Source organism: Dreissena polymorpha, chromosome 3 (genome assembly GCF_020536995.1).
Source record: "Dreissena polymorpha isolate Duluth1 chromosome 3, UMN_Dpol_1.0, whole genome shotgun sequence".
In the NCBI taxonomy this organism is placed as follows: domain Eukaryota; kingdom Metazoa; phylum Mollusca; class Bivalvia; order Myida; family Dreissenidae; genus Dreissena; species Dreissena polymorpha.
In genome coordinates, this window is record NC_068357.1 from 51,925,173 (window position 1) to 51,949,303 (window position 24,131).

The window sequence follows — 24,131 nt, forward strand, 5'->3', positions numbered from 1 at the left end:
TTGGTGATTCACACTTATATCAATCATATTTTTATCAACAATAGTCAAATTCAGCTCTAACCAAAAGTGTATTATCTATGCAGTACTTAACTCAGAAAACAGTATCATGTCAAAACCCCTTGACTGACGTAAATTACACTATAACTAATATTGCAGATAATCTGGCTTATCATTAAGTCGTATCTTGAAAAATTTATAGAGGACCCCCACGGTTCTGATCCCCCAAATTCCCAAATCGTCAAACAAAAATTAATTGTGAAGCGTTTGAGAATTACAGGTTTGCTTTGTACTTAAACTAAATTGATACATTCAATAAAAAAAAATATTAAAGTTTCATAAAGCAGCTGATAATGCAAATTAAATAACATATATTTCAAGTGCTATAGAATTGATATGTTGACTTGTAAATTCTTAATAGAGCAGAATTACTATGCTCAAAGCAGCTTTTTATTTTCTTTTTCTGAAAGCACGCGCTGTAACTAAACAAAACATGCCGATACATTTTTCACCAGCGTAATAATCCGGTAATATAATTGTGAATGAAAGTCTCGTTTCTGATCGACAGAACAGCCGAAAGTTATTTTTATGGGCGGAACTTCACATAAAATAGTACACAAGAAAAATAATATACATTGTATAAATCTTTAGTAAAACTGTGTTAGAATCGAAATAATTCGTGTACTTAATAGTTTGTTGTTGAATAACTCACGACCAGAAAATTAGATGCGTGGTTTCAAATGCTTCACTCTCTTGATTTAATCCTTACGAATCTAAACTATCGGCCGTGGGTTATTTGACAACTAACTATAACGTACACGAATTATTTATTTATTATTTGGTTTGTCATTGTCAGTAGCCAACCTACGCACAGACATTTGTTTGGTTCAGTGCATATTTGTAAGCAATTATCGAGTCGACAACGATTTAAAACATCGGTATAGACTTAGACGGATTAATAATATTGACAACCATGAAAAAGTCTGATAAAACAGCACAAGAAACAACAATGAAATAGCAAATGATAAAACCAGTTGAGGAAACTTTTATGTTCTGTTTAAAAAAAATCTAAGGGAATTTTACTTGTAAATTTATTATACCACCTTCATGAATGGCAAAATCAAAGGAATATATTTAACGTAATTTGTCATGATTTCGGATATAAATTTTCAGATACTTCTTCCCCATTTATATTCAGACCGATTGATATTGCGGGAAAATATGATCCCTGACCATAACAATACCAGGGTAGAACCAAACACTCTTTAAAATGTCACCTTTAAAGACTCTTCCACCTTTAATTACTACAACAAGAATTCTTCAAGATACTAATCCCAGCTAAATAGTATGATATCTATTATGGAGATGACAGACAAAATAACCTTTTTTGTTACAATTAAGCTGTCAAATTATGATATAATGGCATAATGTAGCCTTGTTAATTTTATGCAAATATTTCTATCAGCGTTTCCTTATATATTAATGCCTATTAAGTAACTAGTTATCTAGAATGTTTAAAAATTGGGTCAGTATTTTATTTAAATTTTATTAAAATGTCTTCATCAGTAAAGATTTATAATATTAGTAATTCTCAACACAAATTCTGGTTTTTAAAATATTTGTTAACATTTGCGTTAAATATCAACACTTATTAGTAACAACTTACTTGGAAACTTGAAAAACAAAATCACATAATACATGATTTAGACCAAACCATTAAGCTGTAGATCAAAGAGTTTTATTGACAAAACAATTTGGAAACAACCCACAACTTGAAACAAAAGACTAAAGGACTTAGGTCACTCACCTGAGACATGCAGAAACTAACCTGTTATAGTTAGATTGTGTGATGTTTCTGTTATAACTGTGGTTTTTAACTAGATTTTTTACGCTTTATAACACAGACTATATGTGGTCTCAGACAGTATTAGAACCATTAAACAAGAGCACCGCAAAACGGGTGCCAACGCTCGGCTACGGTTGCAGTTTTGAATAAATGAAAGCTTGTCAGAATTTTCTTTTTTTTAGAGGTCACAGTGACCTTGACCTTTGACCTAGTGACCCCAAAATGGGTGTGGCGTGTAGAACTCATCAAGGTGCATCTACATATGAAGTTTCAAAGTTGTAGGTGGAAGCACTTTGATTTTGATTTTTAAGGTTTTAGCACGACGCGGACGGCAGACGTCGGACAACGAGCTGGAAATGACAATATATACCTCAGGCTTTCTCCGAAAACACCGATTTAAAAATTCAAGCAATTGAGTGAAAACCATGACTATTTTGCATGTAAACTAAACAAAATAGAGAACACTTAAGTAATACTAAACAAAATAGAGAACATTAAGTACATAAACATTTTTTGTATCATAATGGCTTAAACAAATTTACGGTACTGTATAAATTATTTCCACTTATTTCACTCATAAACACAAGCAGATTTTTGTAAACCTTGAAAGAGCTGTAATAAAAACAGAATATACCCAGAGTATGTCCATTAAAAATCCAACAGCCACTTTCTCCATACCAGTTTCTCTAACTCATTGAATCCAGCCAACCAGCCACATTGCCTCGCTTGGTCGATCAAGAGAAGCTAGGTGACACAAGCGAAATGGGATAACCCACAGAATCAATTACACACTGTCTGTGGGCAAGATGTGCAGTTTACTTAAGGTAGTTTTTTTCTGGATTGTCAAGCAATTTTCTTATCAAATATGTAGCTTGAAATGTGCCCTCACAATATACATTACAATGTTAAACCATATCATGCACTTAAATAAACATCCACTGGCAGATTTTTTTTTCAGTTTCTGAAAATTGGAATATAGTGTTTTAAACCACATTGTGATTTTAGGCAATTTATTTTGTTAATTGAAAACAATTAATGCTAATGTATGTCAGGAAGTGTTTAATATGACTACAATCATAGGCAGATTTAGAAGCTAGAGGATGGGAGATTGAAACAACTCACATACAATTGCTTCTAAATTGAAGTTTAATGACTGAAAAGTGCTTTTTCATCAAAGTTAATCACTTCTCTTTTAATTTTATTGTTCAGGCCAAGAATTTTTTCAATAAAGCTTTAGAAAATTATGAACATAAACTATCAAAGTGTTTCCAACATGTATAATTTAATTTTGTGTATAAATAACTTTACAGCAATTCTTATCATTAACATTATACTTGGGCTGTCAATGAATAGCCTCTTAAATTCTTAGTGCCCATCGCACACAAAGTGATATCCTTCAATACAAAACAATCTCAAAGCGTTTAGAAGTACCAAACCATTTAACAGCTAAGTGCTCCAGTTTCCATTCAGCCTTATAGATCATGCCATAATAGTAATAAAATATTGACATATTGAACAAGTTCTATTCAATGAAAATAGGTCATTATAGAATAATTCAAGCAATAACATACCTAAACGAAAGAAGACAATTTATTTTTGTGTCAAAAATTAAACAAACAAGCCAATTTATTAAAAACATTATAAGTATGGAGCATACAAAGTATGCTATTTTAACCCTTTCCCACTCACAGGCAAAGTGAAAATGGCTATGTGCAAACAGCATAAAACCAGAACAGCCTGTGAGTAACTCCCAGTCTATTCAGGTTTTATGCTGTTTGCTGCTTATAAGTATGGAAGGGTTGGAAATGAACCCTTTAAAACTTGAATATAGTAACAAAGGTCTTTAATTAAAGTTAACTTTCTTAGGGACTACAAACATGTCTAGAAACATATCTAAGTGGTAAAAGGTTAAGGTTCCGTATGAAATATTTTAATGCAATTCATCCTGTTGAAAAACTATTTGTGATAGCATTTTATGCATCATTTTATATTTTCATAAGCAATATACCCTTTGACTGAACAAATTATCTACAACTCTGATTTCTTAGCCGTCATACAATGGACATAAAAAAGCATTTTTTACACAAAACTTGTTGCCAAAATATAACATTCTTCAGTAAGGTTTTCACAACAAGATTGTGTATATAAATATGTAGAGCATGCCTATGGCTGACAGTGACTGTTAATCATTGCCAAGTACGCCATCTCTGCCTGCACAAAAGAAGACTATAATGATAACTACCAACAAATGGATCCACCCTATCGCCCCAGGCTGCAGAACTTAAGTGAATATGTCACTTGGCCCGTAGGCTGACCAGGCAGATAATTAATTGTATAATTAGTCACCTAATTGTCCAAACATAATACCTGTTGCATTCAGTGCTCAGAAGGGCGATGTATGCTTTGACCTATCAAGGCTCAAACAAATGGCATAGGGAATAAATAGACAACAATTACTTGGATCTAGCCACAACCCAAGAATTTAACAAAAGATGTTCTTAAAAATATTTATGCCAACCCACTAGGTAAAATGCAATCTTAATACAGTACACTCCACGCGTTTTCCCCAATTTCCCTCCATACTCCGCGGGTTTCGACCTGGAGGGAGATTAAGAAAATCCCGCTATACGCGGCGTTTGCATGATTTTGGACGCGGCGGTTAACGATCGGCAAAACTGATAAACCGACGCGGCGGCCCTCGGCGTTGGCAACGCGGGGGAAACTCCGCGTTTTACGAGATAACGATCAATTTAATTTCGTTTGACTTCCTGATTTTCAAATAAAATTACATTTATTACAAGTACATACATGTACATGTAGTATAATATTTACAATTAAAAAAAACAACCAAGATAGATCGATCCCGACGTGGTTGTAGAAGTAGTTGTGGTTGTATAGAAAACTCGTTGATTTACGACACACAAAACGTCGTCTTTTAACTAATACTTACCAATTAATATAAACACAGTTTGCAACATTGTTTTTATTTTGATAATTTAATCCAAAGTTTTCATGTTAGCAGGTGATTTTCTATAATGAACATGTATACAAATGACCAAGGACCCTAAAAATCTCGCAAATCTGTGTGAATTGACAGTTTGACGTAATCAAAGAAAAGCCGCTTCCTGTCTAAAGGCATAACTTACTCAAGTAAACACGTTCAACGAATGCATAAGGAATGGTTTTAATTGTCGGAACAAAGTCTATTCTCTGCTCGCTAATGCATTGATTTTCTCTTTGTTTGTAGGTTATTCCATTGATTGCTAAAAGGTGGTAACTATTGAGTTGATAATTGCATTTAATATTCACAGTTGTATTCTTGTTGCTTCGACATTCTAAACAATGTTTACCAGTAATTATGGACCAAATCGGCAGAGTGACATTCACACATGTTAATCCCTTTTGTCAAAACACCGAATACAGCAGTCTACACAATAGGTCAGTAGACAAGCTTTGCGTGTTTTCATAACGTCAAACACTTAAAATCCAGTTCCGCCCAGATGTCTTCTGTAATCAGTTTACAGTACAATTAGTGTTAAAATAATTACTCTACTAAAATACCGTAACGATAAAGATTCGGCGTGTTCGATTTGAAATTATTTTAGAGGAAATATCAACTTATTCGCGATATAATTTCGTTAATAAATACCAAAGAAACTTTTAACCGAAATCAACAATGTTCTCTGCGCTACAAAGTTTGTATAAAAAAAATCAATACACGCACGCTTTGCAGGAGTATACATTGTACCTTGACCTTGTACATTGCAGCATAATTTTCGCGCGCTTTTGTCGGGAAATATACATGACTGTATATTGGAAGCATTTGTAAACGTCGTGTTAACAATTAAAAATCGTAGTGTGTTTCGGATTACTAATTATTATTCTCATTTGGAAATTTTACGGAACATTTATTCTTGTGTCGTATGTGTTATGATTTAAATATTAAATTGTCAAATGTATTATATTAGACTAATTCATATTGTAGACGTACCTGTGAATTAAAAAACATAATTTTTATACGTATTAATTTTCTATACAATTATCTTTTTATACATGTACTACAGTATTTAAACAATTTATTATAACAATGTTTTTATTTTTTGGCATGCCCAGTAGCACACTGCTAACGCGGCGTTGCGCGGCGATCACTGATAAGAACGGAAGGTGTCTGCATTTACCGACTAGCCTAAAATAATACACGCCGCGGGAATTAGCGAACGCGGCGTAACGCCGAGCGTTTTATCGAGTTCACCTCGCTCTTCCAACGCCGCGTGAACACTCGCTAGCAGAAAAAACCCGTGGAGGGAGCGCGTTTTTTGGGGAAAACGCGTGGAGTGTACTGTATATATGGTTTAGTGAGACAAGATGAATTAGGACATTTAATAATGCAACGGACTTAATAGGTTAATTTTACATAAATTTGGAGCCATACCTCTTTGACAATATAATTGCCGAACAGTTAAGAGTGTTTTTTTACTTTGATACCCAAAGACAAACTCAACATGTCTACAAGATACAGGATGATTTAGCGGTGCATGTAATAAGACAAGAGTTATTTGTTTTGACAAAAAATTGGTAAAACAAAAAAAATGCATTGCTTACAAAATATTTTATTGATTAGATAAATATCAGTAAATATTGTTATTGTTTTTTCATTTTTTGTTTTTTTATTTTTATTGATTAGAAAAAATCAATGGATTATATCATGATTTTGAGAATTGGAGTATTCATTCAGCATGCTTAATAAGCAGCCCTTAAAGTTGCTATTGATACTTATACAGTTCTCCAGCAATGCAAACATTGCACATGAGTGACTACATCCTTACTATAAATATTTTTCATAGCCTTTCAACAGATTTGTTCATCTTCATTTTAAAACTCTTAAAAATATGCAAAACCAATATTAAGTTCTTGAATATTACATTAAATGTAAATTTCACCTAAAAATTCCACTCGAAATATTGCATAAAACATGCATGATAGATTGTATACTGTTTCTCAATATAACTTTTCTCATTTTCACAAAGGGAGCAAATTCTTTATTATATATTATATATTTTCACTTTATTTACAAATAAATAGTTACTTCCCTTTACCTCAGTAAAAGCCTTGGAATGCTTGCATCTCATTTCTGCATAAATGTGCAAATATATTGCTTAAGTAGTTTATGTAACCCAGTAAGAAAAATCCCGACCACCTTGGGGATTGAACCCAGGACCTCCCGGGACTAACTCAGACAGACACTCTACCACATCACTATAAAAGCTAGCTCTAATAGCAAGGCAGTATAAGTTCCCCTTATACAGAACCCTGCTACATGTATTAATTGGAATGCATTTCATAATGCATTTGCTGTGTTGACATTATTTAATGAACCAGACTATCCTTGTATAAACATAACCCTCCATATACCTCGCAAATACGCAGAAGAACTATGAAGGATGAAGAGACATAAACATAAACAAGATGTTGCTAAGACACAGATGGACTTCAGCCGTTTGTGGTAATTTTTCATCAAGAGGCAACCTTTCCCAACAAAATGGTACATAGTTTATGAAAAAATTACCACAAACGGCTACTTGCCAACATAACCTACAAGAAAACACTTCTCTAACTCATAGAAATGCTAGGTTGGCTCTCGTCTTTTTTTCATTCAAAATCATGCAGGGCTCAACATTAATGGTTGTCCTATTGCCCTGGCAAGTAAACATTGGGTTCGGGCAAGTTATTTTATAATCTAGTTGTCCGCCAAGGGCAAGTGCAAAAAAGAACAAGGAGCATTTAATTTAGACTTTAATTGCTCTAATCATTTTAAATGTTCAAAAATAAAAAAGGTTTTGTGGTGTATCATTTTGATCTTTATTTAAAAATATGAGGTTTACAGTTAATGTGATATTTCATGTTTGGGCAAGTGGCTCTAGGTTCAGGGCAAGTAGATTTTCTAAGTATTTGCTTGGCAGGGCAAGATGGTTTTTAGGTTATGTTGTGCCCTGTCATTTCCGGTGACCAGACCCATTCCCAATGGAAAAAAGTATATATTTTTCCCAAATGAAGCTCAAAATTCCCAATGGAAGGTTTCCAAAAAAAATAAATAAATATATATATATTTTTTATCTCAATATCTTGTTAATCTCCCATCCATATATGTTCAACCTTAGAAAATATAATAGTGGACACACTTGTATCCTCAATTTTGAAGCATTTTTTTGGGAAAACAACAACAACACTAATTTCCTAACTTTAGTCAAAACGCAGCGAATTTTCCCAATCCAAAGGGACCCTGCCCCATTCCCAAAACTTCCAAAAAAAACACTGTAGGTGATTTTCCTGTGTCAAGAGATACTTCAGGGCTCACGCTGGGCTCAAATTTTAGGGAGAAGTGACTTCTCCCTGGACACTGATTTAGGGAGAAGTGAGGAGACTCTAGGGAGAGGTGGAGAGACTCGGACATAAGGGTTTGCATGTAGGGCGTTACAACACACATATGTGTATCACATTATTGCAGTATGCCACTGTAGTACACATAATTTTATTTCTTTTGTGTATCTTATTTTTTCCAGCAGTTCTAATTAACCAAGTAATAATAGACACGACAGATAAATAACTAAAATTTTACTAGCTCTATTTTCAATCCATTGTGATGTAAATATCATATTATACAGACCAAAGTATTTCAAAAATAATATGTTTATGAAGCAGTAGATAACATAAGCTTAATAAAACTGTCAGACCAGATAAATATTTATGTTTGAAATATGACATTTAGCATATGCTTTCTTAATAATTATTTGTTATGTTTTATAGTCTTTCCAATTGCAATTTCATGTGAATACAATTTGAAATATGATAAACCACACCGTCCGCATCACCCCATCTGTATTCTTCATTCTATTTCTTCTTTAAAGAACTTAGAAATTAAATTATAATTGACGAAAAATAATGTATATGAAAATGACAGTCCGAAAAATTGTACGCGTTACGCACATAAAACAAATTGTGCATATCGTTTGACAGCAAAAAAATGAAAATTGGAAACCTAGCAAATACGTTATTAATATACAATTTATTTGACATATTGCTTTACAATAGCAGTTTGTGGGTAAAAACAACAAAATTATCACCTTTTAATTTCAAACGATAATCGGCAGAAAGTTGTTACATCATCAATCTAATTATTTACTCATCATCCTTTTGTTAATTCAGATCGATAGTCATTAGAAATGTAAAGTGATCAACTTAGAAATTTTTTTTTTATTGTTAGGCTCCTTTTTATTTGTTTATCTTTAAATACGACGTTTGCCATCGACCCCTATACATGTAGTGTTGGCAGACGACAATATCAACTATGTATTTCCATGAATGACCCAATATTATGTGTGAGCGAACTCAATGTTCATTGGGCAGCTACCATGTGACTTGAATGCTGACTTGATCAATATCGATCGCCGATTAGATAAGTTCGGAGGTTGGGAGAATCGGGGCGGGGTTTACCTCAAATTACCTGTCGCTTAATTGCAACACGCTCCGGGCTGCGACAGTGTGTATTGGAAAATTGAGTCAGACCTTGAAATCGAGAAAAACGGATGTAAACAAATTCCGATAAGAGGGAGACTGGAAGTCGCTTTTTATCTACAATTTCTTAAATTTTAGGCGATGTTTGGCGTAAGAAAGCGACTTAGTCGCTCACGTCGCCCCCTAGCGCGAGACCTGTACTTACCTTTTATAACACTTTTGTTTTGTTTAACAAGCTTTCATATATTTTCAATGTTTTAGAAAGATAGCGGTATATAATTTGGCAAACAGATTTTCATGCAGTGTTTTTTTTGGATGAAATATTCGGCATTATTCGGCCCCATTCCCCCATCTTTAGAGTATATATATTTTCCCCCAAATATTTTTAAAATTCGCCTCTAGGAAGTGTTATTATATTTTAATCAATACCTCATTTAAATACGTCTTTCGTTACGAATTTACTACAATTTTCCTGAACTGCATCCGGGTGTTTTCTTTTTTTAGCCTTGACCGCAAACCGTACGTAGTTCACTATCACGACTTTCGCTTTACGACATCTACCGCAAACCATACGTATTCCAACATGTCGCACAACAACAAAAGCTATCGTAAAATAATTGACAATCTGTTTTAAATTGATATTCTTTTCAAACAAGTACAACTTAAAAGTCAGTCTTTTTCAAATACCGGCAGTGAAACGCCAGAAACGTCCTGTCAACAGAGTGTTGAAAGACTGTTTAGTTTGCTCAACCTGCTTTGCAGTTCACAGAGAAACAGGCTTGGGGAAGCTACACTGGAGTCCCTGATCAAACTTTGTCTGCACACGGAGAGACTTGGTGAAAAGGAGGTCACCAGAATAATTGATAAATTCGCTGAAAAGCCCAGAAATGTTGAATTTTGAACATGAACATAACATGTTTATGAATAAAAGAGTTTGAATTATGTTTTTTTTCCCTCTGTATGGTGAATTATAGTGTTAAAACTTGATTTTGTACTGTTACTAGCTAAGCATAGAAATTTCCCCCTTTTACGCGGGAATTTTCCCCCCCTCAGGGGACCCGACCTCCTTCCCCCAAAACTGAAAAAAAACACTGTCATGTGATGGACATCAAGCCAATTTACTGCAAGGCGATTTAGTTACTATCGTTAAAGTACCTCTTCTCGAACCTCTCCTATTTTCGAACCCTTCACTAGTTTACATTTTATGCGCATGCGCACTACATCACCATTTTTTTAGTATTAGAAATTTGTTTACGTTTACTCGCGCGTAGCTGAAAATCGACGAAAATGCGTCAAAAACAGGTAGAATAAGTTGATTAATCATAAAACACGTAAAAATCATTGTATTTCTTAATGCTTTTTACATATGTAAGGATTTTCCTTAAAAAAAACTATAAAAACATGGTCTAATTTTTGTTCTAAACTTTGCTTGACAATTTACACATTTCAGCTGATGCAGTAAGTCACGTGACCATGGTCAAAACATGTGACTAATTTATTTTTAATGTTGTACACTGAATGGTTCGAAAGCAGGTACTCATTGTTTGGGCGGTATTGATAGTTTTACATGATATGGATGTGCTGGAAACTTGCAAAAATCTGTTATCAAAAGAGGATTTACATAGCAATTACAGTTGCCAGCCATGAAGAAACAAGTTATTTATCAAATAAAGTACTAGTCACTTTTTTCAACATTATATTTGAGTATAATGGACGTGTAAAAAATTAAGAGGTTCGAAAGATGGTTTGTCCAAGATACTATTGGTGTGACGGCTGGATAACTTACATGTACAATATGATTGCAAATGGTTGGATATAATGATCCATTTGTAGACACTGTTGTATGATTTTAATCACCTCAATCCGCTACAGAGTATCAAAAACTTAAACTGTTTGAAGCCTCTTTTATTTCAAAGTTTATGTGTAAAACTTTAATCTTTAGTTTCTATCGCCCCATTCTTCTAACAAATTACACAAGAATTAACACTTGACAATAAAATACATTACAATGGTATGGAAAATAATAGTAGTAATTTACTTTTTGTACTAATTAGCCCAATTAATAACCGGTGTCATACCTGTGTTTTTGAATGTGCTTCTTGGAAACTTTCAATAACATTACATTCTAAACAACTGCCTCCATGTTGTATGACGTCACGCAGGTGTTGAAATTTAGGTTACACACTGCTTTACTTCATGTTACAAAATAGTGAATAATCGGCCTGGTCGGTTTGTGGATTAGTTATCATTAAAACATGTTTCCTTTGAACATTAAAATAGAAAAAGCAGACGGAAACTAAATAATGTATGTGTTGAGGGTTTAAAGCCACCATTATATACCAGTTAAAAGTATTTTATTTACCGTTGCTTCTATATTTTGTTTACTATTTGCAAACCTTACTTTTTCCTCTTTTAACTATCATTTTCTATAGTTTGTCATTTCCATGGTAACATTCAAGAAATTTCAACACTAATTGTTCCACACACGCTTGCTCAAAAATATAGATGTTAAGCCGTGTCGCAGTATAAAATGTGTCTTTCTTTGCAAAATAAAAAAAAACATCCGTTTCATGCACCAGTCATCTTTATATCCTCTTAATATTCCATCTACTGTAACATATATATTGGGGATCTAATTAAACGTTTGAAGCAAGTAGACGTGAATACTATTCTACTATACGTGACTTTCGAAAAAAGCGTTCGGTCTTACCGGGTGGTTGACTTAACTAAACGCAGTTTTAGAAAAAAAAAACGGTTTTCCTAAGTTTCCTCTAATGACAATTACTATGCCTTCTGATTACATATCATATCCAGTATTTTAAACAATGCGTTAAGAAGCAGACAGTCCAATAAAATCAAAAACATTTTTTCCGCAAAAAATTAACAGTGCGGTTTTGGAAGAACGTCAACGATCGACTGGACAAAAGTTGTATGCGCAAAAACGCACGGAGAGTTTTAAGAAATACTGTATAGTACATGTACATTTCTTTCTGCAAAAAAGGTTGTTTTTCTGCAAAACATTTCTTGACATTCACTAAAGATGTCCTCTTTTAGGATTTTTGCAAAGAAATGTGTCAACGAATATTTAAACAAATAAGGATGTGAAAAAGTAAGTTAGCACGTGGCTTTGATTTAACAGCTACACTAGTTGCACTACTTGTTTCCACTATCATCACTGATTGGCGTCGCACTGAAGTGCGGCGACTCATTGTGTACACACCGGTCTTACTGACAATAACGAAGTGACGTCACCATCTATGTATAGAATGGCGGCGACTAGTATGTAATACGTTTTTTTCCGCTTATGGGAGAAGTTATTTTACGGATCAATGTATATATTTTTGTTGTCAGAATATCTTGCATAGTGGTGATTTTTTGTGTGTAAATTAGTGTAAATAAGTACTGCATTTGTGCCTATTACATTTACTACAACATTTATTGCCAATAATGCAAAGCTTATTCTTTTAATTAATAACTGATCACAGGGACTTGGCAATAACAAAAGCTCACAGGGACTGGGCAAATACGCGAACCGGTGAAACTTTTTGGTTTTGTATAAAAACAAAACATCATCAAAATATATTTATTTTGTGGATTTTCTAACAATAGCGCAGACTTTTGCCTTTCAAGTTTTGGTTAACGCGTATTTTCTTCAATTTAACAAGGCGACAACGATTACACGGTTTATTGCTTTATTGATAACCATTACACGTCAGTCACTTATTAATATCTTAGTTGGAAGGTGATTTTTCAAGCGGTTCCGTAGTGTAGTGGTTACACGCTCGCTTCACATGCGAGAGGCCCAAGGTTTGAGCCCCAGTAGAATCAAATTATTTTATTTGTGTTCTATGTTAACTTTTTGTTTTGATGTAGACATTTTAGTTCAAATAAATATGCTGTTTTATTGTAACCATTTTTTGTTTTTATTATGCCCATGAAATATATGTGTGAGAGGGTGGGGGAGGTGGGTTCGTAAACACATTAAAACTTTTACAGTGTTTTCATATCAATGAGTACTCAACCCCTATCGTAAATGAGCAACGTAAGAATAAGTTCGGAATCATCTCCCCTTGAAGTTGAGAAAAATATTAAATGACGCTTTCAAGATGAAGCGGATTTTTTAAAACCTACACAGTTCTGTTCCATTAATGAAAACTGCACACGGATGCCAGTAAAAAAGGAAACCAATGTAAATAAAATGAACTATGAAATATTTGGGGGTTACAACACAAAATTATAGATAATGGTTATTTGGGGGTTATAACACAACATCATAAATAACGGTTATTTGGGGGTTATAACACAAAATTATAGATATAATGGTTATACCAGTATCTTTTTCTATTTTGTTTAAAATAATCGGCCAATATAATAATATTTACAGTAGAAAAAAATCGTTCCATGTAACTTCATTGAGTGCGTTTTTACACTGAAATTCCCGACGCCCTTTGATGCTTTGCATCAATACTTATCTTGTAAGTCCATTGTGATGCAATTTAAATCAACAAACATATCGGCAATGCAATAAAACACGAAGGTGGTGAAAAGGGCGTCGAACGTCTAAAACGATTAAGAAAACTCAAAAGTTGCAGCTTGAATAAAGATTGGTTGTGCATATAACGTTTTAAATGTTATTAATTAATTATATGCATCCAAAATAATAGGTGGCGCTTTGCCATAAGATGTCCACTTTCGTTCATTTGAAGACGATATACATATGGTATTTTTTCATGCCCCTATACGTGTAACAATATTCAGTCACAGGTTATTTATAGAATATTTAAATGTAATAGATTGATATTTTGTAAACGAAAATGCTATTAATAGAAACAAAGTTAATATAACACAGCACTTAAAATGTAAAAATAAAGAATAAGCTTAGGCAATCATATTAGAACGGCCCGGTTATTAAAACAGTGGTGTGGGGGGGGGGTGGGGGCCGTGAAACCATATTAAAGGCTAGCCCAGAATTCATTTTAAAAAACTTACTTATATAGCAATGCATATCAGGCAGATCGAAGACGTTTACTGTCCAAACTATACAGATACACACATCTAAGATCTTTTACAGTGAAATTGTATTAAAACAACATGCAGTTCAGTTCATAATTACAGAAATGTTACAGTCCAATAAAACAAAACTATAAATAAGCCACAATACATCAAAACATTTTTATTTTAAGTGTCCTTGAAATTCTGGTGTATATTCTCGTAACTGTATTTGTAACGCGGAAAGCGCAATCAATAAACATAACATATCTTTAAATTATAGCTATGTTATAGCTAGCTAGCTGTCGGAATAAGCGTACTTGTTTGTATGGTTCAGGAAATAAAAGTGTACTATGGGTCCCTTTTTTTGGTGGAACCCACTGCATATATATTCCGTTGCCATTAGACAAAGCGTATTGGAGATTAGGAGGATTCCGGTAATGTTGGTGCCTTAAATGCAATAAATTTGTAGAATCATTAAGATGCCGCAGGAAAAACAAGAGTGCAAACTGTCACAAGATACGCTCGTTTGAAGGATTTGGACAACTTGATAACTTTACCATGACCCATATTTGAACTTGACCTACATATTATCTAGACAAAACTTCTGACCAAGTTTGGTGAAGATCGGATGAAAACTACTACAGTTTAGCGGACACTATGCTAAATGCTTGAAATGCACTAGGTGACCTCGTAACCTAGTTTTTGACCCGGCATGACCCATATTCGATCTTGACCTAGATATTGTCTAGATACAACTTCTGACCAAGTTTGGTGAAGATCGGATGAAAACTACTTCAATAAGAGAGCGGACACCTTGCTAAATCCTTGAAATACACTAAGAGACCTCGTGACCTAGTTTTTGACCCGGCATGACCCATATTATAACTTGACCTAGATATTGTCTGGATACAACTTCTGACCAAGTTTGGTGAAGATCGGATGAAAACTATTTGAATTAGAGAGCGGACGATGCTGTTGACGCCGCCGCCCGAGGATCGCCCGCCAAGGGTGAAACTATAATACGTCCCGTTTTCAACGGGCGTATAAAATGACACAAATCTTTATAAACATTCTTTTGTTGTCATTATTAAGCTTATTTTGTCAATTTCGATGGTCAATAAAACTAATCGTATATTACAAAGGTTATTTGCATTCTTTTGATACAAGAACGAAACTGAACTTTTCAATATTATGTACGCATTCGAGTCAGCATTCATCTGGATATACATAATTAATCAGATGGGAACACAGAGAATCGTTTTAAAATATATTTTAAAAGGTGCGGGCATGTTTCTTCTATAGTGACAGGCAGATGTGTGTTCGTCAGACCGTCAAAACAAATAAAGTAATACGTTCAGAAATTGGTAACTCCCACGTATCTTAAGTTAATATGATGAATATTTCCCTATTTAAGAGAGTTCTCATTGCTTTGCAGAATTAATTAACCAAGGTAACTGTTATACCAGATCGGTAAATAGGGATCTGAACTAAATATTAATGCTGACTATGCAATAACTAGCAAGCCTTCTCCGTCGAATCTCATATCTTCGTCTGTGATCCGTCTGGGACATAGGAAGGCGAACAGCTTCCTCGTTTGTTGTTATGCTGTTTGGCGTTTATGGAGATACATGTACTTGGTTTGTTTGAAAGCGCAGGTTTGCTAGTACTACGACCAAACCTCCTGCTTTTTCAGTCGGATTTGGGACCACCCTTGGGGGGAATTCGGCAGGCAGTGTTTCGACATAAAATGGTAACTTATTTGCACATTACATCCTGCACTCAGCATTTCACTCAAAAATCGACGCTTTGTGTCAGCGCTTAACTTAAAACTGACATACATGCTAGGCATTTAACCTTGTTCATAATGCAAAACAATAACATTCAAGAACATCAAGTTTGTAAGTTACATGCTTCGGTGACTTTGATGACTTGAGCGATCCAGTGTACTGTTGTAATAGTAGTTGATAAGAACAATAATTCATATCCTTAGTACTGGTATATGGAGCTGTTTTGTTTGCTATTTTAATGAACAAACCGACACGATGTTAAATTGGAAGAAGGACATGTATAACGTTTCACTAGAAAGCATTATTGTTTCCAAATTGTACATCTGACATCAACATTGAGTCCTGCTTGTGGCACTCTATTTCGGTATTTTTAACATTTATAGCGAGTTCTATTAAAATCTTTCAATAAATGATGAAGTTACAGTTACAACATTCTGAAATATAGCCCAGTTTGATGTTTTATACATAAGTGGACACTTGAGCTAGTGACTTATGTCGAACACGCGACACGCTTTCGCCACATGTTGAACATATTATTAGTTTGATAGTAAAACATTGTCCCGCAGTTGTGAGAAATCAGAAGAAGAAGTACGATAGTTTTGAATGAAGTGTATAATATAATAGTTATGAATGAAGTGTATTATATTGTGAAATGTATTATGATAACGTTTCGGTGATATTGTACAAGTATAATTGATGTGGATTTTTTAGGCGTGACCTCGAATCCTTTATTTTATTTCTTACTATTAAATACACTATTTTTTGTTCTCAACAAGTATATATGTGAAGTCAATTAAATGTGGACTGCTTTAATGTCGGTGAAAGATTTTGACATCTTAATCTTTCAAGTAGTAGTGTCTTTGACAGATATCTTTTTTAATAATGTTAAAACCTTTCTAACGCATGCATTGTGCAATAAAATGATAAACTTTTATGTGGATTAAATACACATGTTCCGGCGTTTCAATTTAAATTGTACTGAAGTACGGATAAGTGCACTGTCATTGATGTGTTTTGCCGCAAGACTCGTTTACAACATGGTAATGAGTTATTCAGATCCTTAAATTTATTACAACCTGATTTATAATTACCGGTAAACATGTTTTGAAATGTTGAATTTAACGAAAATTTTACTCCTTCATACTTTAGACTTTGTAAATTATAATTAAGGAGTTGAAATATTATTATAAATTAAGTAATCCATTAATTTAAAATTTTAATATACATTGATTACACTTCAATAGTTATTACATTTCAAATTAAAACTTACTTAAAATCTATACGAATCCATTTTTTTTACAAAAATATTAAATGCTTTATTACTAAGAGGCGCTATAATTTGTCTACTAGTCGATCTAGACGAAACGTTCCAGGTCAGGATATTCCATGGGGCGTGCAGCTTTTGTCACAGCTTCTGACATTAAGTGATGTGTAACCACATGGGAGAGGTCATCCGAAGTTTATTTCCTGTTATAAAAATTATAATATTTTAGACTAAAATTTAATAAGGATTCACAGCATTGTTTGTTTCATGGAAATGCTATTAGGTGCTTTATTTTTATCTTTAGTATACTTAGTATTGAATTGTCATAGTTGATGGATCGATAGAAAAACAAAGGAACAGTTCCAAGGAGCGCCTTCTGCGAATGAGATTACTCATTGTTGAATTTGACGAGTCTAAGCAAACATTATTCATGATATCGATTGTCATCATTCTTGACAGCATTAGTGCAAAAATGCCGGTTATTGGATAATCACATACTTTTGGAAGAAGCGCACTTACATTTCAATTAATCCTGGCCTAAAACACAGAATGGGTGGGTGTTTTAGCTGTCTGAAGAAGCCTTCCCATGAGCCTGCCGTTTCAGTTGGGGGTTTGAGTTCAACCAGTAGTCCAAAGCATGGATTGGACACTAATGGAGCGGTAACCAGCCCCAACCAGGTAAATGTCAGAGTTGCAACACCTCCAACGGCAAATCTTGGACCTTTACCTATAACACTTCAATCGGTTGACGGAAGGCCGGAGGCTGGGGATGCCCCTCGTGCTATACCAAAAATCTTTGTAGCGTTGTATGACTATGATGCTAGGACTGCAGAGGATTTGAGTTTTAGGAAAGGTGAACATTTGGAAATACAGACTGATACTGAAGGAGACTGGTGGTTTGCAAAGTCTCTGACAACAAAACTTGAAGGATATATTCCGTCAAATTATGTGGCCAAGTTGAAAAGTTTGGAATCAGAACCGTAAGTATAAATTTTAAATTGTTTAACAATATAATGCACTCTGAATCTGAAGGAATACTTTGAAGTGACCAATATTGGCTTTTATTCAACTGATATTATGTGACAATACTGTAGCAGTATATATAATTTTTAATGTTTCATACCTGTTTTTCTCTATACACTTTATTATCATGTTAATTGTAATACACATCAGGTTATTTATTTCCACAAAGTTTGGAGTAATATGTGCCACGTGGGAAGTCCAGCTTATCAGGTCATTCCAGACCGATAACTAAAGCTTCAATGCATTGTAAAAGGATTGTTTTATCTCATTGCCTGGTGTCTCTGGTGCAGTTAAGTGTAGCAATTTTGTGTTAATTTTTCATGAATCCATTATGCAGTGAAATGAAACATAATTTATTTAATGTTCTGCCACAAAATCCAATGTCTCGACAATTTTCAAATTTTGTGCCTCCATTTTTGACCAAAAATAATGGCTTGTTTGCATTATACCAAGCTGATGCTTGTGTTAAAATGTTTAACTTTAAATGCCTACATTTGTTGAAAACTGGCAATAAGACCAAAATTAAAAATAGTAAGAATGCCAAGCAGAAAAAGCAAGCAGGCTGTAAATAGAAGGGATTTTAAACTTAAATATCTTTGGAAGTTTTTCTGAGTTGTGATGTTAGGCTGATCCTAGAGTCATAGTGGATTCAAATCAAACATGCACTAAGCAGTCTGTATTTCTAAGCTGTCAGTTACCCAGTGATTGTTCTACTGATATTATACGAAAAGCCAGTGATTAATTATACATGTAGTCATGTTTTGTGTTTACTGTCATTCAATAGAATAAAGTAAAAACGCTTAGTCTATAAAAAAATTAATGAAAATAAATGATTGCAGGAATATGAAAGATGCACACTTTCTGCTGTGTAACTTATACTTTTGTATCCTATCGAGTCACAGACAACTCACATAGTACAAATGTTAAAAGTTCATTGCAATTTTGTGTTTGTTACAATAAACCTTAAGCCCTGCTGCTGCCATGTCATGTTACTTCTAACTTGAGTTGACTTGCTTAGGCATACATTTACAGAATATCATGAACATATGTTGCTTTTCAGGTTTTTATAGTGATCTGACTGTCTGTCCGTCTGTCTGTCCGTCTTTCCGTCACACTTTGCGTTTAGGTTTCGAAAAATGCTCATAACTTTTATGTCCCTTGAGATATAACCTTCATATTTGGTATGCATGTGTATATGGACAAGGCCTTTCCATAGGCACAACATTTTTTACCCCTGTGACCTTGACTTTGAACTTAGGGTCTGCGTTTAGGTTTCGAAATCTGCGTTTAGGTTTCGAAAAATGCTCATAACTTCTATGTCCCTTGAGATATAACCTTCAAATTTAGTATGCATGTGTATATGGACAAGGCCTTTCCATACGCCAGAAAAACATTGTGTCCCCCAGGGATTTCAATAGACGCAGAATCCTGCGTTTTGACGCGAGCAAATTAAAAATGACTCATTTTTGACGCAACCCTTTTTTCTGCTGTGCGTCATTTTGACGCGTAGAAAATTTGACCTGTGCGTCAGTCAGTTAACATCTCGAGTTCCATGGTAATAAATCCCGCTGTGCTCCTAATTGAAATTAATGTTTCAGTATTTGAAACTCGGTCTATAATCGAGGGAATACCCCGGGCGTTGTTTATCTTATCTCATCTCTTCCAATACACATGTCTAAATAGTGCGTGCCCACTAACTGGGTAATTAGCAGCTGTGATTACGTGATAATTGATTGACCATCCGATAATTGCAGGTTTTTTGCAGACTTTTCAGACGGCACGGTTAAAGAAAGTCGGCAAAATTAATTAAAGTAAAAACAATATTGATCGGAGGTCTATTAGTTACGTAGATCCAATAGTAGATCTAAGTCCAGCGAGTTTTATCAGTTGTTAATCCACCGATAATTACGAGTAACACCCATCTTATATAAACTGGAATCACAGTTCATTTTTTATACTAACAAGTAATAATACTACACATAAACATTGAGAAAACACATTTTCTCGATAAGATATAAATTATCCGAGTAGAATTAAATTGCTGCGTCATGAGCTTCGACATTGTAAATGGCGGAATTAACATTCAACCCGCGTTCAATTCAAAGCTGGCGATTCAAATTGCAAGTAATGGCGATTCAATAATGGAGAAAGCATTAACTGGATTTAACAAACATTTGATAAGGTTTATTAAACCCGATAACAACAAGAAAAATTTGGATTATTAAAGTAAAACTACTACAGGTAAGCAGGGCCCTCACACTACTTTGGGGGAAGGGGTCAGCAGCCCTTAGGAGGGGGAATTTTCGCGGCGTTTCTCTTTTTGGGGGATTTTTTTACTTACTCTGTCATTATTTCATTTGTACATGTTTGCACTATATTCATTGCATTTTTCATAATTTAGTATGTTTGAAAAGATTAAATTGAAATAGAATTGAGATATAATAATCATGAGACACATCTTTGTATTAAAAAAAAAAAAAAAATTTTTTTTTTTTTTTTTAGGGGGAATTTTTCACCCCAAAAGGGGAAAAAAAGTATACTTTTCAGGTGGGGGACTTGATAGATTGAGGGCCCTGGTAAGGCATTCCAAAGTGTACATATTTCGGACAGGTATAGTATTCGGATAAACAGTAATATATATACTGCAGTGCTCCAGCTAGGCTTAAATCGAAGGGCGCCGCGCCCTGCCCTCCCGAACCTCCGCCCTGCCCCCCCAAACCTCCGCCCTGCCCCCCCCCCCCTAAAAAAAAAAAAAGAAAAAAAATTTTTTTTTTTTTTTTTTTTTACATATGATAATTCATAAATCTCTTATTACATTGTAATTAGTTTAATCCTCATTGTAGACATTATATTTGAATGGTTTGATAATTATGGGAATAATACAATTATTTATAACATATAAATTAACATGCAATAGAAAGCATTCCAGAAACACCCGCGCGCTCGAATGTGCCCTTTTCACAAAATACTGCGCGTCGAAAGTGCCCTTTTCACAAAATACTGCGCGTCGAAAGTGCCCTTTTGAGAAAAAAGCCACCCTGCCCTTTTCAAATCCTAGCTGGAGCACTGATTATACTAGATGTTCCATGCATTTTGATTGTGTTTTGTTAGAAAAGCTATCATAGGGATGATGATAATATAATGAAAATAAATATGTGATGAAAAGGTGCTACCGGTACATATCTTAAATTATTTAAATGTGTTAAAAGACTTAAATGTGTTATAACTATAAGGAAGTATATTTAATGTACTAATTAATTAAAATATGTTGTGTTATGTATCATGGTACTGTTATTTAATAAAGCAGTATAACTTTTTAAGATATTGTATTACTCTTAAAGCATATTTTTATCTGAAAAATTGAATAATACAGACAAAAACACAATTAATGCGCTTCAAAATTGACCCCACCATTTTTCAATTTGACTCCTCGAAATTTCAGTCCAGGGGTCATTGGCTTCTAGGCTTTTAAGATCTATTGAAATCCCTGGTCCCCTGTGACCTTGACCTTGAACTTCGGGTCTGCGTTTAGGTTTGAAATCTGTGTTAAGGTTTCGAAAAATGCTCATAACTTCTATGTCCCTTGAGATATAACCTTCATATTTGGTATGCATGTGTATTATATGGACAAGGCCTTTCCATACGCACACATTTTTTTACCCCTGTGACCTTGAACTTGAACTTAGGGTCCACGTTTAGGTTTCGAAATCTGCGTTTAGGTTTCGAAAAATGCTCATAACTTCTATGTCCCTTGAGATATAACCTTCATATTTGGTATGCATGTGTATTATATGGACAAGGCCTTTCCATACGCACACATTTTTTTACCCCTTTGACCTTGACCTTAAACTTAGGGTCCGCGTTTAGGTTTCGAAATCTGCGTTTAGGTTTCGAAAAAAGCTCATAACTTCTATGTCCCTTGAGATATAACCTTCATATTTGGTATGCATGTGTATATGGACAAGGCCTTTCCATACACACAACAATTTTTACCCCTGTGACCTTGACCTTGAAGTTAGGGTCCGCGTTTAGGTTTTGAAATCTGCGTTTAGGTTTTGAACAATGTTCATAACTTCTATGTCCCTTGAGATATAACCTTTATATTTGGTATGCATGTGTATATGGACATGGCCTTTCCATACGCACACATTTTTTACCCCTGTGACTTTGACCTTTAACTAAGGGTCCGCGTTTAGGTTTCGAAATCTGCGTTTAGGTTTCGAAAAATGCTCATAACTTCTATGTCCCTTGAGATATAACCTTCATATTTGGTATGCAGTGTCCGACAAATTTCTTATTTTTCAGGTAGCCCACTGGGCTACCAATAAAAATATTTGGTAGCCCATAAAATTTTCCTACAAAATGATAAGAGGCAGGTTTTCATCTTAATTTTATTTCTTCATTTACATATACATAATATGTATACATACATATACATAAAACAGCAAGTAGTCTGATGTACACAGTCAATAACTTAAATCAATGTTACAGTACAGGCACCGTGTACTTAAATGTAAATGTACCAAAGAAAATCATATACTACATGTAGATATAACATGTATGTGTACCTAAATTCGGACAGCACGTTAAGTCGGAAACGTAAATAAAGCGTTTAGATGATCAATACGATTGACTCGTATGGTGTTAATCAATGAAATTGCCCTTTTTAACAACAAATACCGAGTTTCAAGAAATCAAGAGTATTAAATCATTTATTTACTTGTGTCCGACTTTAAGTACTGTCTGAATTTACGTATTACAGGGGTGTCAATTTTCCGGATTATTCCGGAAATCCGGAATTGAGCCGTCCAGGGTTGATTTTGAGGTGAATGTAAATCCGATGAGTTTGTTTAAGGCGGGTGGGGGTAGGGACAAAATTATTTTAGTGCAGGATCATTTCAGAACGAATATTGTTCTAGCATCGTCGGCATTCCGGACATTTGCGCTTAGTACCGATTTTATTTATTGATTTCTGATTGGTAAGCGGCTGGCACTGACATGAGCAGTAACTGGCTAAGTAAAGCACTGCAATATCATATTTTAAAACAATATGTTAATCAAATTATATATTGACTGCGTATTTGCTAGGTTACTGGTTACTGGTTTTCATTTTCTGCAGTCAAACGATATGCATATTTTATTTCATTTGCAAATGATGTATCGCGACATGTTTTCGGACAGTCGTTTTCGAATACGCTGGTTTGTCGATTTTAATTTAATTTCGAAGTTCTTAATATCATTTGTTTAGAATGACAAATACACCTGCGGTGTTACGGATGGTTTGGTTTATAATATTTCGCATTGTACTCACCAGAAATTGCACCTAGAAAGACTATTAAAAAAAAGAACAATAAGCTAGGGCTCGGGGGGTTGGGCCCTCTCTTCCCTTTATTCTACAGCTTAATTTTCCGGATTTCAAATTTGGGACAATTGACACCCCTGGTATTAATGTAATGCTAGCTTTTTCATGATCATTTTTAAGTGAACATTTCACATACTAACTATATTATTGATTGACACACTCGCGCAAGTAATCTACATAACCGAATGATTTTGTTTTGTTCCAAAACAGATCTGTATTTATGTCTTTGAAATGTAACACCATTTCTTTTCAATCCTTTCAATTTAAAAATTGGGTATACTGCGCATTGAAATACCAAACATTTCGATACAAAACATTCATATATTAGACTGTAAAGTTATAATTGAT

General features: G+C 34.3%; 2 protein-coding genes across 10 annotated transcripts in view; one reads left to right on the plus strand and one right to left on the minus strand.

Annotated features, from left to right (window-relative positions):
• Nucleotides 1-11,562, minus strand: part of LOC127874127 (KN motif and ankyrin repeat domain-containing protein 2-like) — a 55,032-nt gene extending 43,470 nt beyond the window's left edge. For 4 of the 8 annotated variants that reach the window (XM_052418275.1, XM_052418273.1, XM_052418274.1 and 1 more), the window contains exon 1: nt 2,478-2,631. The gene's annotated coding sequence lies outside the window, so the exon portion shown is untranslated. Of the gene's footprint in view, nt 1-2,477; nt 2,644-11,433 lie in introns of those variants that run through there. The other 4 variants (XM_052418268.1, XM_052418272.1, XM_052418269.1 and 1 more) reach the window with 3 other exon arrangements.
• Nucleotides 11,563-17,060: 5,498 nt separating this feature from the next.
• LOC127874135 (tyrosine-protein kinase Src42A-like) overlaps nt 17,061-24,131 on the plus strand; it is a 38,917-nt gene continuing 31,846 nt past the window's right edge. Inside the window, exons 1-2 of one of the 2 annotated variants that reach the window (XM_052418316.1) lie at nt 17,061-17,174; nt 17,485-18,378. In XM_052418316.1, the coding sequence (XP_052274276.1) occupies nt 17,948-18,378 (431 nt within the window). In that variant the 5' untranslated portion in view covers nt 17,061-17,174; nt 17,485-17,947. The remainder of the gene's footprint in view (nt 17,175-17,484; nt 18,379-24,131) is intronic. The other variant, XM_052418317.1, reaches the window with a different exon arrangement.